Source organism: Macrotis lagotis, chromosome 8, assembly GCF_037893015.1.
Source record: "Macrotis lagotis isolate mMagLag1 chromosome 8, bilby.v1.9.chrom.fasta, whole genome shotgun sequence".
NCBI lineage: Eukaryota > Metazoa > Chordata > Mammalia > Peramelemorphia > Peramelidae > Macrotis > Macrotis lagotis.
Window position 1 is genome coordinate 4,260,463 of NC_133665.1, and position 12,835 is coordinate 4,273,297.

The following is a 12,835-nucleotide window of genomic DNA, read 5'->3' on the forward strand; positions in this document are numbered from 1 at the left end:
TCTTGTTTCTTAGTTTCTGATTTTTAGGAAAGGCAGCTTGGTGTGGGGGTTCAAAAGCCATCCTTGAAGTCAAGCAGACTTGGGTTCAAATCCTCCTAGTTTTAATGTGTGAAGATGACTAAATCACTTAAACTCTGAGTGCCCCAGGCATCATTCTAATCCTAAATTACATGGGAGTTGCATAGACTGAGAGTTTTCACACCAGGATTTCCTTACAATGATGAATTAACAAATCCTCCTCCTCCTTTCTTTTTTTTTCCTCCTCCTCCCTTCTAAAATAGATCCCCCCCAAAAAAACCCCAAGATGAAACCTAGTTTCTTAAAATTTAAGACAAATTTTAAAATTTGCATAAGATAGAAAGTAGACTCAGCCTAGAACAATACCATAAGCAAATTCTTAAAAATATATACACACATATGCACATACAAATGTACAAATATACATACATCCTCAAAAACATTTTAAAAGATTTTTTCTTTATTATGAACTTAATGATCATCAATAAATACAATTATTATGAAATATGAAGAACAAAGGAAGATTACAAAAGAAGCCATGTGGTATAGCAGATAGAACAGAACCTAGAGTAAGGAAGATTTGAGTTCAAATCTGGCCTTAGACATTTACTGAATGTATGACCCTGGGCAAGTCACTTAGTTCCTTTTTGCTTCAGTTTACTCATCTGTAAAATGGGAATAATAATGATATTAACCTCCTAGGATTGTGGGGAATAAAATTAGATGAGGTTTGCAAGCTTCTTATCAGTACCTGGGACATGGCGGGTACTATATAACTGTTAAACAACAACTACTACTGCTACTACTAGTAATACTATTACACTACTGCTACTATTATTATTTGGCTTTTGAAAAAGTATAGGTTAAATTTAACAAAGTGAAGACAAAATTTCCCTTTTTATATTCCCTTCTGGCCTTTCTTTCTCTCTTCCTCCTCTTCTCTCCTTCTCTCTTTCTTCCTTCCTTCCTTCCTTCCTTCCTTCCTTCCTTCCTTCCTTCCTCTTTCTTTCTTTTCTTTCTTTCTCTTTTCCTTCCTTCCTTTTTCTTTCTTCTTCTTTCCTTCCTTTCTTCCTTCTTCTCTCTCTCTGTCTTTCTGTCTCTCTCTCCTTCTTTCTTTCTTATTCCCTTCCTTCCCTCCCTCTTTCCCCCTCTTCCTTCCTTCCTTCCTTCCTCCCTCCCTCCCTCCTTTTTTCTCTCACTTTTCAGTAATTTTCCCCACCTCCAAGAGAAACTCTCCCTGATTGCAAATAAGTATAGTGAAAACAAAACATATCAACACATCAACTGTATCTGAAAATGTATGTTTCATTCTACATAGCTTGTTCAATACTTATATCCAAGAGGTAGGAGGCATGTTTCATTATCAGTCTTTTGAAGTCCTGAGTAGTCACTATCAGCAGAGTTCTGTAGCCTTTCAAAGTTATTCCTAAATACTTGTTAATTAACTAACCAAGAGAAAAGAATTAACCAAAGTTAATAGATGAAATTGGTGTCACTAAGTATTATCACAGAATCATAGATTTAGAGCCCATCTAGCCCAAGGTCACACAGTTAAGTGTTATTGAGTGTCTGAGGCTAGATTTGAACTCAGGTCCTCCTGACTCCAGGGCTGGTGCTCTATTCACTGTGCCACCTAGCTGCCCCTAATTTTATAGATGAGGAATCTTCTTATTTTATAGATGAGGAAACAAGCATTTATTAATTATCAACATGTGCCAGACCCTGTACTAAGCACTTGTAAATAGTATTTCATTTAACTCCGACAATCCTGAGAATTAGGTACTACCGTGATCTCCATTTTACAGTTGAGAAAACTGAGACAGACGGGATCACGCAGCTAGGAAGTGTCTTGAGGCCAGATTTGACCTCAGGTCTTCCTGACTCCACACCCAGGCCTGTATCTACTGCACCACAGGTAGTAATTAGCAGAATTTAGCTTTGACCCTAACTCCTCTGACTCCCTTCTTAGAACTCTTTCCACTTCAAAGCTCTTCCTTTGCTAGCTCAGTAAATATTATTCTGAAATATGAGGGTTTGTGGAGTTCTGTGGAATGCTTGCAAAAGATATCTCTCAGCTGGATTATCTGTTCTTTTCCCTCTACATTTTTTCAGGGCCTGTGTACTGGGATTTGATTTGGCCTTGTTGTAGTTCTGGGTTTATCCTCTGTAGGCCAAGTTTGAGTCCTTGCTTAAGCTATAAGCAAGAAAGCCTACTAATTAGTCTCTTGCAAATTCAATTTTTTACGTAAGCACTGTATTTCACAAACATTAGCCAATAAACAATTCAAGAATTGCTAGTGAATAGGTCTTGAGAGCCATTTTGTATTGGTCTTTTTTAAATTTTGAGTATTATTCTGTGATTTTCAGCTTGTGAGTCTATTCAAGTTATGTGTATTCCCTGGCTGTGACTTCATTTGGGATTTTCTTGGCAAAGATCCTTACAAATGGGGAAACTGAGGTTGACAGGATCACACTGCTAGTAGGTATCTGAGTTGAAATTAAACTTAGGTCTTCCTGGTTTCAGGCTCTATACTCTAGCCACTGTGCCACCTAGCTGCCCTAAGAGAGAGTTGGGAAATATCAGGAAAAGGAAAAAGGAAAGTTTTTGAGCTACATTTTGTTTTTTGAAAGAGTGTTGAGTTTGAAGTGAGAGGACCTGGATTCAAATTGCCATTTGGGAAAATCATTTCATTTCCTTATGTCTTTGTTTCCCCCAACTATAAAATGAAGGGGTTTGGCTAGATGACCTCTTAGACACTTTCTTTTATCTATGACACCATGACTGATCCTTTCTAGATGGGAGTAAGTGTTAAACTTTCTTTCTTACCTTCCTCCATTAGACTGGGAGTTCCTTGAAGGCCAGGACTACTTTTTTTTTTTTGGTAGTTGTTGTTTGTATCCTCAGTAACATATTGTAACCCTTTAATGTTTATTGATTATTGACTAGTCATTTCCTGATATGTCCTTACCCTGTGAACCCTTTATTGTAATAAAGTAAAAGAGGCAAAATAGAGAGAATGACCCTGTGGAATCACAGAAACTATGACCAGATACTCAACCCAAATATTGATGAGGTACTGTAAACACCCCATAAAGGAAAAAAGAAAAACAATCAGACTTCTTCTATGGTGTGAAAGGAGGGCCAAAAAAATTTTATACAGATTTTCCAGATCATAGGGATGTCATGCCCCTAACCCCCCATGAGGTGGAAGGTATAACTCTACTAGCCATGTGACCTTGGACAAGACAAACCTCAATTGCTTCAAAAAAAAAGAGATGAGATTACTTTATCCAAGAAGTCTACAAATAAACTGGTTGGCAATGTGTGGAAGGGACAGGAAGTTTGGGTGATGGGTTAGAGGTTAGAGATTGTTGAGTGAACAAAAAAGCTGAGAAATTCACATAAGCATGGAATGATTTGTTTGAATTGATGTAACATAAAGGAAGCAGTACAGTAAAAGAACAGTATCCCATGAACTACATTGTAGTGTAATGTAAATGAAAAACATCAGTAAAAGGCAGCTACATTCAAATTGTTCCATAATGATGAAATCTACCTCCTTTCTCATAGAGAGGTGGATCACTATGGATGTGGCATATTGAATATATTGCCACATATGATTAACTTTGTTTATTTTGCTTAATTACTTTACTTTGTTATGAGAGGGTTTTGTGGTGAAGGGCATTTAAGAAATGACTGTGATTTGGAAAACAAGGGTATGAATAAAAGAAAATTCAGATTATAAAATTGCTTTGATCATGTGACTAGAGAAATTTTTTTTTAAATGTAAGGAAGATTCTAAAAAATAAAATTATGACACTATAATCTTAAATCCTCCTAAAAAGAAAGACAACAGAAGGAGGTATCTATAAAAATTAGTGTAGCTACACAGAGAGTTCTTAAATAAGCTTAGACTTTAAAAGTATATGTACATAGGGGTGGCTAGGTGGCGCAGTGGATAGAGCACCAGCCCTAGAGTCAGGAGTACCTGACTTCAAATTCGAGCTCAGACACTTAATGATTACCTAGCTGTGTGGCCTTGGGCAAGCCACTTAACCCCATTTGCCTTGCAAAAACCTAAAAAAAAAAGTATATGTACATAGATGAGAGATATAGTGAATAGACAACTATTCTGCAAGCCAAGAATGTCTGGATTCAAGCCTTGTGGCTTACACATACTTTCTATGTGTCTGTGAGGACAAATTACCTCAATACTCAAGTAGCTTTCAAGAACTATAAAGTAACTACTTGCATGGGTAGAGGAAAGTATCATTTGGAGCTCCCTATGACAACAAAGTCACAAGTCCAGTTATTATTTCTATTCCTTTACCTAAAGACAGAATAAGCATATGAGGAGGGACAAATTTAAAAATGGGGCATGAGTTTATGACAATAGTGTCATAGAAGCTAATGCCTAAAATCAGTTGAGAATTTTAAAAATATTAGACAACTAGGACTGTTTTCAAAGCTATGTTGAATGCAAAAAGAACAACAAAGACATATACCCTTCTAGTATTCTCCTTTATGGAGAAGACTGAGGGAACTGAATAAACATCATCCTGACTTTTGTCTTACCACTGGATTTTGATGACTAGAAGAGAAAGCAAGGGTAGCAACATTATACAACTCTGTTTCCCTTAAATCCAATTCATTGATGCGTCATTGGTGTCATTGGTGGACAGTCATTTATGAATTATGATGTCATTGGTCCTCTTCAAAATAAAGGACAAACAACTTTTCTTTCTTATGAAGGTGACCCAGAAAACTGAATAAATAACTTAAAGATAAAAGCTTATATACTTTATTTATTTTCAGAAACTTATATTTTACTTTGAGTAGACAACACATAAAAGGGAACTGGAAAGCAAAAGGTCAGGAGGGAAAGTAACCTAAGTAGAGACAAGGTGGCTGGTGAGGAGGGGGAGAAAAAATCCAGAGAGTGATTTTGGTGGGGAGTCAAGTGATTTGGTGGCCATTCAAGCATGGGAATCCCCAATGGGGAATCGGAGGTTTTAAGACAAAGATTTTCCTTGGATAGTAACTCCACTGGAAAGGAGAGAGTGCATGATTTGGATTTAGTGTAGAATTAAGTGAGGAAAGATGGAGCCTCTTCTGAAATGAGGAACCCAGGATTGGCAAAGGGAGACTAAGAAAGAAACTGTTTGTTAATTTGAATGAGTTTATCTCCAGTCCTGTTTAAATTGCCCACAACACAGAGAATTTAAAGAAATGATTTGAGCTGTTATCAATAATTTCTGAACAACCATGAGAAAAAGGAGTGTCAGAAGATTGAAAATGGACAAATGCCATCTTGATTTTCAGAAAAGATATGAACAACTAGACCTACAGATGATGTGTCATGAGGATCACTTGCAAATTTCTAAAATAAAAAAATTAGATATGATTTGTGAGCATTCAGAAAAGAACATTGTGATCACTAGAAGTCAACATGAGTCACTTAAAATTGGACATATATGTTTGATCTCATATCCATTTCAAAATAGGGTTATTACCAGGTGAAAGCAATAAATTTACTATTATCTTGATTTCATCAACACTAACAAAGTCTCCAGTGGTATCTTCATGCTAAAATTTGTCCTGGATCATACTACTTCTAGCTAGTTGAACAGTTTTTAAATAATGTTGGAAGGAAAATTCTAAAGGGAAATCACAGTACGTGATCTTCTCCAGTTCAAGATATTGATTAACGTTTGGTGTTTTGCTGTTTTCATATTATCCAGATTTGCAGATGACACAAAAGTAATAGATTTGAGTAATGTGACAGTTGAATGTTTTAGGATTTAAAAATGATCTGGACAAATTGGAATGTGAAACCAAGAAGTTTAAATAGAACAGGAATAAACATAAAATCCTGGATTGAGGTCCAAGAAATTCATTTGCACAAGTACAATATGGGAGTGCCCTGATTTAGTTTCCATGTGAATAGTTACCATCTGGGGATTTCAATGACCTGTAAATTTAAGCTAATAACATTCTTTTTTGAATACTCACTCAAAAACCATGTTTAATGAACTGTTTTATTATTATTATTATCATTATTATTATTATGTTCTAGCTAATAAAACTAGCTGTATCTTTATACATCATTAGTAAAGGTTGACAAATTAGATTATATCTAAAGATGGGGAGTGAGGAAGGAATGAAATTTAGAAACCAGTTAAGGAGTCAATCATTCAATTTATTAAGAACCTACTGTGTGCTAAGCCCTATACTAAATATTAAAAGAAAATTACCAGGAGAGATTAAGAGGTAAGATGAGAGCATGTTCAAATATTTGGAGTTTTATTATGTACAAGAGGGAGTAAATACTCTGTTTTGCTCCAGAAGGGCAGAACCAGGACCAATGGGTGATTAATAGCTTAATAGTAGGATCATTGGACTATAGAATTAGAATTCAAAGGGAACTTCAGTTCCTTTTTATAAATTTTATAGATTAGTCAACTGAAGCTAAAAAAAATAAAGTCATCCAGTAAGTAGCAGAATTATAATTTGAATCCTGTTCTTCTGACTCCTGCTCCATGATGCCTCTTTCACATCTATGTAGCCCTTTTATTGTTACACTGTTTTATATATATATATATATATATATATATATATATATATATATATATATGCGCTTATACACCACGTCCCAAAAATCTTAGGACAGTTTTAGGCTTTAATGATTTCAGACCTATGAATAATACAAATTTACCAAAAAACATTATTTGAAAGGATGACTTTAAAATTTTGAAAATACTAATGTTATTCTAATAAAAATTCAGCATAACCATCATTATGCCATAAAATTGATCTATTTGATTTTTGAGCTTGACACTGCTCAGTGACCAAAAGGATTTGTATTTGTCTTCTAGTCTTAATATCATTAAACTTAGAAGGGAATGAAAGAAAAAAAATTAAAATTAAATTGCATTATTCAAAATTCATGCAATTAAATTAGCCCGAAAGAAATTTAAATAATTCAACTGCCAATAGAGTTGGTAGAATAGGTGATCCCATGGTTAGATTTGTGCTTAAGAAAATTGCTAGAAGCAGTGTGGAGGATGGATTGGAAGGGGAGAGACTTGACCTATGGAAGGCAATTAGAGGAAGTTGTAACAATCTAGGTGAACGGTGAGGGCTGTCTGACCGAAGGTAGTGGCTGTATGCCATCCTCAAGTTACTCCCAATTTAAGGAAGAAAAACCTCAGTAAATTTGAAGACTTGGAGCTCTGAAATGTATTATCTGAAGAGAAGTCCTTATCAGAATTCCCTCAGCCAACCTTTGAGAATACAGGGAAGGATGGGAGCTCTAGGGATGGCACAGCTGGTAGTTGGAAACTCATAGTTAAATGGTTTGTTCACTTCAACACCAGACTCAGTAAATATTAAAGGAGGAATCCATCTAAAGCCTCATCCAGAAAAAAGAGCAGAGAGAGAGAGACCAAGATAACAAGAGACCAAGAGACTAGAAACACCTACATTTCCTAGCCCAGGCAGCCTGAGTCCTGTGAGTGTGAGAGCTACCCTTCTTCCTGGTAACAGGGCTGGCTGCAAAGGCGTGATGTGTCCTCAGATGCCTTGGTTATTTTCAGAGTGAGTGTTAAATCCCAATCCTAGGACATCTAAGGAGGTATGATAGATACTGGGAGTGGTGTCTATCTAGTAAATCCTGTTCTAATAAAAAAGTACACAGATGCTGCTAAATTACAGCTATCTGACCCTTGTACTGAATAGGCCCTGAATGAGGCAGGAACTTTCCTCTTTTGGGGTCTAAAAAAAAATCACCTCTCTCATCAACATCCTTTAGAAGATGTATTTCGGTTTCACATTCCTCAACTGAGCACGTCCTCAGCTTTTCATGTGACCTTGTACCAAACGCAGGATCCCAACAGCAGTGAGCAGATACGTAAAACACATTTGTTCTAAGGAAGTCCTGCGTAAACAGTAAAGCCTTGGGGAGCCCTCTTTGTCCTGTGTGCCCTGGAGCCAGCTCCAGGGACTTCAGAGTTGACGCCCAGGGCAGTTTACCCTTTCTTCTGAGGTTCTATTTATTTGATTTTTTTAAAAAGAAAATTGTTATAAACTTAATAACCACTTAAATAAATAAAGATACAGAATAAGGAGATGGGAGAAATCTTAGAGATTATCTAATATTACAGATGAAACAGTTAAACTGACCAAGACAAATAAATTATTGTACAAAACAAGGAACAGGATTTTACATAAAACCCTTAGCTTTAAACAAAGTAGAAGCAGATAAGTTAATAGGTTACTGAAAGACAAAAGTTGTTTTGCTCTGTGCCCCTTTCTGAAACCTTTTTCTCCCTTTATTCTTTTTTTTTGGGGGGGGTTGCAAAGCAATGGGGTTAATTGACTTGCCCAAGGTCACACAGCTAGGTAATTATTAAATGACTGAACTGGATTTGAACTCAGGTTCTCCTGACTCCAGGGCTGGTGCTCTATCCATGCCCTACCTATCTTCCCCTTCTCCCTTTATTCTTCCTTCCTTCTTTACTTTTCATGTGCTTCTTTCCTTCTTCCCTCTTTTCTTCTTTCCCTGCCTTCTTCCATTCTTTTCCTCCCACCTTACTTTGCTTTTGCCTTTCTTCCCTCTACTTTCTGATCTGAATACTTCCTTGTTACTCATCCTACCCATGCTTGGCTTCTTCCTTTCTTTTGTTTCCACCCTTCTTCCCTTGTTTCTTCTTCTCTCTTCTTTTTTCCTTTTTTGTTCTCTCTTTTTTTTGTCCTTCCACTTCTCTTCTCTTCTTTCTTTATTTCTTTTCTCTCTCCTTTCCTCCTTTTAGTGTCAATCCAAGGGGAAATAATTCTGGTTCTACTAAACTTGCTTTGCATCATTTCAGCTATGTTTTCCCACATTTTCTTGTACATTTCATTTTTTATAGAACCATAGTATTAGCATATCATAATTTATTCATGTATCCTCTAGTTACTGGACATATAGTTTACTGTTTTTTTTTTGTATTTTGCTACTACACATATATCAGCTATGATTATTTTTGCAAAGATAAGTCCTATTTTTTCTTTTTTATGATGTTTTTATATTGGACTACTAGCAATGGAATTGTTGGTTCAAAAAGCATGAACAGTTTTTATGACTTGTGTATTGCAACTGTTTTTTCTAAACAGTTTATTGTTATGGAACCTAAGCAATTAGTTGTCAGTTCCCTGCCCTGTGTTCAATAACCAATTTCAAAGTGATTTAGGTTGAAACACATATCATGGGCCCTGTCTTTGATGAATTTACAGTCGAATTGTTCATAAAATAGAATATGCTAAGGATGATGGAGACAAAGCTAAATTAAATACTGGATTTTCAAATGCAACTGTAAACATAATGAAAAATTAATGGAAAGCACTTGCAAGTGAAAAATAGGTGTGTCTGTGTGTGTGTGTGTGTGTGTGTGTGTGTGTTTTGTATCCTTATCAGGTAGGTGAGGTGGGGTGGTTGGACATGATTATATATTTTTTTCATCAGTGTAACTTAAAATTCCATCCAAGAAGGAGAGCTAACTCAGAATCTAAGATAGAAAAATGACTAGAAATTGGGAATTTTCTGTATGATTCTCTAAGAAAAATGGAAGTGACATATAGACTGACATCAGCACCCCTAAATTTCCTGAAATAGTCACAGAACTATTTATTCTTTTTTTGCCAGAGGATGGATCTTCTTTCTTTGTTTGCTTAGTGAATTGACAATGTCATAAAATCTTAGAATTCTAGAGCTGGGAAATTCTTAGGGAATTCAGGGATCCCTCAGCTGGGAAGTTTAGAGATCAACTTGATATTTTTTATTTTACAGATGAAAAGGCTTGGGTCCAGAGAGGCTCACATTTACCCAAAGTCACACAGCTGGTGCATGGCCCCATCAGTCCATTAATGAACATAGCTATCTAGCTTACTATGTGCCAGGTACTATATACTAAGCTCTGGGAGATACAAAGAAAGGCAAAAGATTTCCCCTAATGGGGAAGACGACATGCAAACATTAAAAAAAACTGTATATAAGACAAATAGGAAATAATCAACAGAGGAAAACAGTAATATTAACAGGAATTAGGAAAAGCTTCCTGTAGCAGATGCAGTTTTACCTGGGACTTGAAGGAAGTCAGGGAAGCTGGGAGTGGAGGTGGGACAAGAGTCAATTTCTCTTTGAATTTTCCCCCCAATATGGCATGTGTCTCTCAGTGTCAAATTGGCATCCAGAATGGTATTTACTCACCATTTTTTCCTCTTCTAGGCCTATGAAAAACGTTTTCCAACATGCCCCCAGATACCTGTCTTCTTGGGCAGTGAGATCATTCATGAATCCAAGAGTCCAGATGGATCCATTCACATTATAGAACGCAGTTGCAAATTGACTGTAGATGCACCACGGTTATTGAAGAAGGTAGGCCTTCAACCTCTTTTCCTTAGTTCCAAGTGTCTCTGAGACGTGAGACTATGAAGCCATGATTATTTTCCTCTCTCTTAATTGCTCCATTATTCTTTTCTAGATTGCTGGAGTTGAATATGTTGTCTTTGTGCAGAAGAATGTTTTAAACTGGAAGGACCGAACTCTTCTTATTGAGGCCCACAATGAGACGTTTGCCAATCGAGTCATTGTTCATGAGAACTGCAGTTATACTGTACGTGGACCATGGAGCAGTCCATGTTCTCTTCCTCTCAGTCATTTTTGTGTTTCTCTTTCCTACCACTAGGGGCCATTGCTATGTGAAACTTTCCCTGGAAAGCTTGTTAATATAAAACTGAATTTAAGAGCAGTATCATAGATCTATAACATGAAGGAAGGGAACAAGGATTTAATAAGTGTCTAATTCAAGGCAGTAACTGTTCCAAGAGCTTTGCAAATTATGTTTCATTTGCCCTTGAAGGAACTCTGAGGTTCATCTAGTTTTATAGTTGAAGAAACTTAGACTCAGAGGTTGAGGATCTTACCCAAGAGTCTTACAAGGTATAAGTTGTAAGCACAGAATTCAAATGCAGATCTTTTGACTTGAAATCCAGGGCTTTTTCCTCACTGTTTCCAGAAAAGCAACTAAATTGTCTCTTGTGTTGGCTTGCTGCAAAGTCCTAAAAGATTTTCAAGATACTGTCACCAATTCTTCAGAATTCCATCACTTTCAGCCAATTATGACACCATAGTGTGAGATAAGGCAGAGTAATGGGAAGTAGTTTCTGCCAAGAAGTTTCTATTGGCAACCTTTTCCTCTTCTGGCCTTATTTTGTGATTAGCTCATCTTCATAACTTCCAAAGTGATATCCTTTCCATGACCCTATTTTACTACAAAATGGAGTAATCATGCCTATTAGATAGGAGGAAAACTTAGTTCTAGTATGTTTCAGATACTTCCATGTGGGCAGGTGTCAGTGAGGAACACAACATTTCTTTAAGTCCTACAAAGAAGTTGTTTCTCTCCTCATTGTGTTACTTGCTAGTCATTTTTAAGGGCAGCAGGTTGAAATGATGCTGATCTGGCCTGTGCTTCACTTTGCACAACTACCAATTAATAAGCAATAGTTAAGGGGCGGCTAGGTGGCACAGTGGATAAAGCACCGGCTCTGGAGTCAGGAGTACCTGGGTTCAAATCCGGTCTCAGACACTTAATAATTACCTAGCTGTGTGGCCTTGGGCAAGCCACTTAACCCTGTTTGCCTTGCAAAAACCTAAAAAAAAATAAGCAATAGCTATGTATCCACGATGTACCAGTCATCAAAGAAAAGTAAGATAGATCATCTCTGTCTTGACTCATCAACAGCATATATTTTTCCCTTACCTTGAGCTAGAGAGACCTGACATGTAAGAGATCTTCCTTTTTAAATAATCAAATGCCATTGTACAGTCTCATGAATGAATTTTTCAGTTCACTCTTTTTTGTTTGTTTTTTTATTTGTGTATGTGTATGTTTGTGTGTGTGTTTGTTGCCTGTATTCAATAGTTAATGAATACTTAATGATGAGAATTAGCCTATTCTCAGAGGCCTTTAGAAAGACCTTCAGATTATTTCTGGATGTAGTACTATGTGACACGGCCACTTTGACTCTTCAGAAGGAATTTTCTCAAAAGGTTCATTACTTAGTCCCATGCCATCCTCATTGCAAACCCAGAAGTCAGCCCCATGCACAATGTTAAACTTTAATGGGAATTTAATGTCCAATATGGTTTTGTGTAATTCATTTAAGAGGGTCCCTTTGGCCTGCTTCCTAAAGTGTGAAAAGGATACATTTGGATTTAGCCCTGAATGTTCTAGGGTCTTGTGATTTTGTAAATGAGTTGACATTTCTGGATTTTAGGTTCACCCTGAGAATGATGAGTGGACCTGCTTTGAGCAGTCAGCATCTCTTGACATCAAATCATTCTTCGGCTTTGAAAATGCTGTGGAGAAAATTGCAATGAAGCAGTATACAGCCAATATCAAGAGGGTAAGAAATGGAGCCAGATAGTTTCATGTGTAACTGGATATTCAATAGAGATAACTCAGTTATAAAGAGTTTCCATTATGGCTATAGTCTCTTGAATATGGAGGGCTATTTTTTTGGCTCCTCACCCTCATTGGAAATGTTCTTCCCTGGCCTGCACAGTCCAAAGCTCTTGTGAAATGCGGGATCTTTATTGTAGTAGAGCAGGATTGCTCACATCTGGATTTTTTTCATGCATTTGACTATCAACAACTCTCTGGCTGCTTTCATGATGTGATAGCTGGTGTCTCCTGATTACTCTGCAAAACGGAATTCTGGGATCCACTCAGCTTATGGAGGATGTCTTTCTCTTATCCTTACTTGCCTTTTATT

The 12,835-nt window shown here is 36.7% G+C and overlaps 1 protein-coding gene across 6 annotated transcripts in view; it reads left to right on the plus strand.

Moving 5' to 3' along the window:
- SEC14L5 (SEC14 like lipid binding 5) overlaps positions 1–12,835 on the plus strand; it is a 94,597-nt gene that overhangs the window by 40,085 nt on the left and 41,677 nt on the right. For all 6 annotated transcript variants that reach the window (XR_012470688.1, XM_074196325.1, XM_074196324.1 and 3 more), the window contains 3 exons: positions 10,284–10,433; positions 10,540–10,671; positions 12,338–12,466. Coding sequence is in view for 5 of the 6 variants with exons in the window: in XM_074196325.1 (XP_074052426.1) it covers positions 10,284–10,433; positions 10,540–10,671; positions 12,338–12,466 (411 nt within the window). In the remaining variant the exon portion in view is untranslated. The remainder of the gene's footprint in view (positions 1–10,283; positions 10,434–10,539; positions 10,672–12,337; positions 12,467–12,835) is intronic.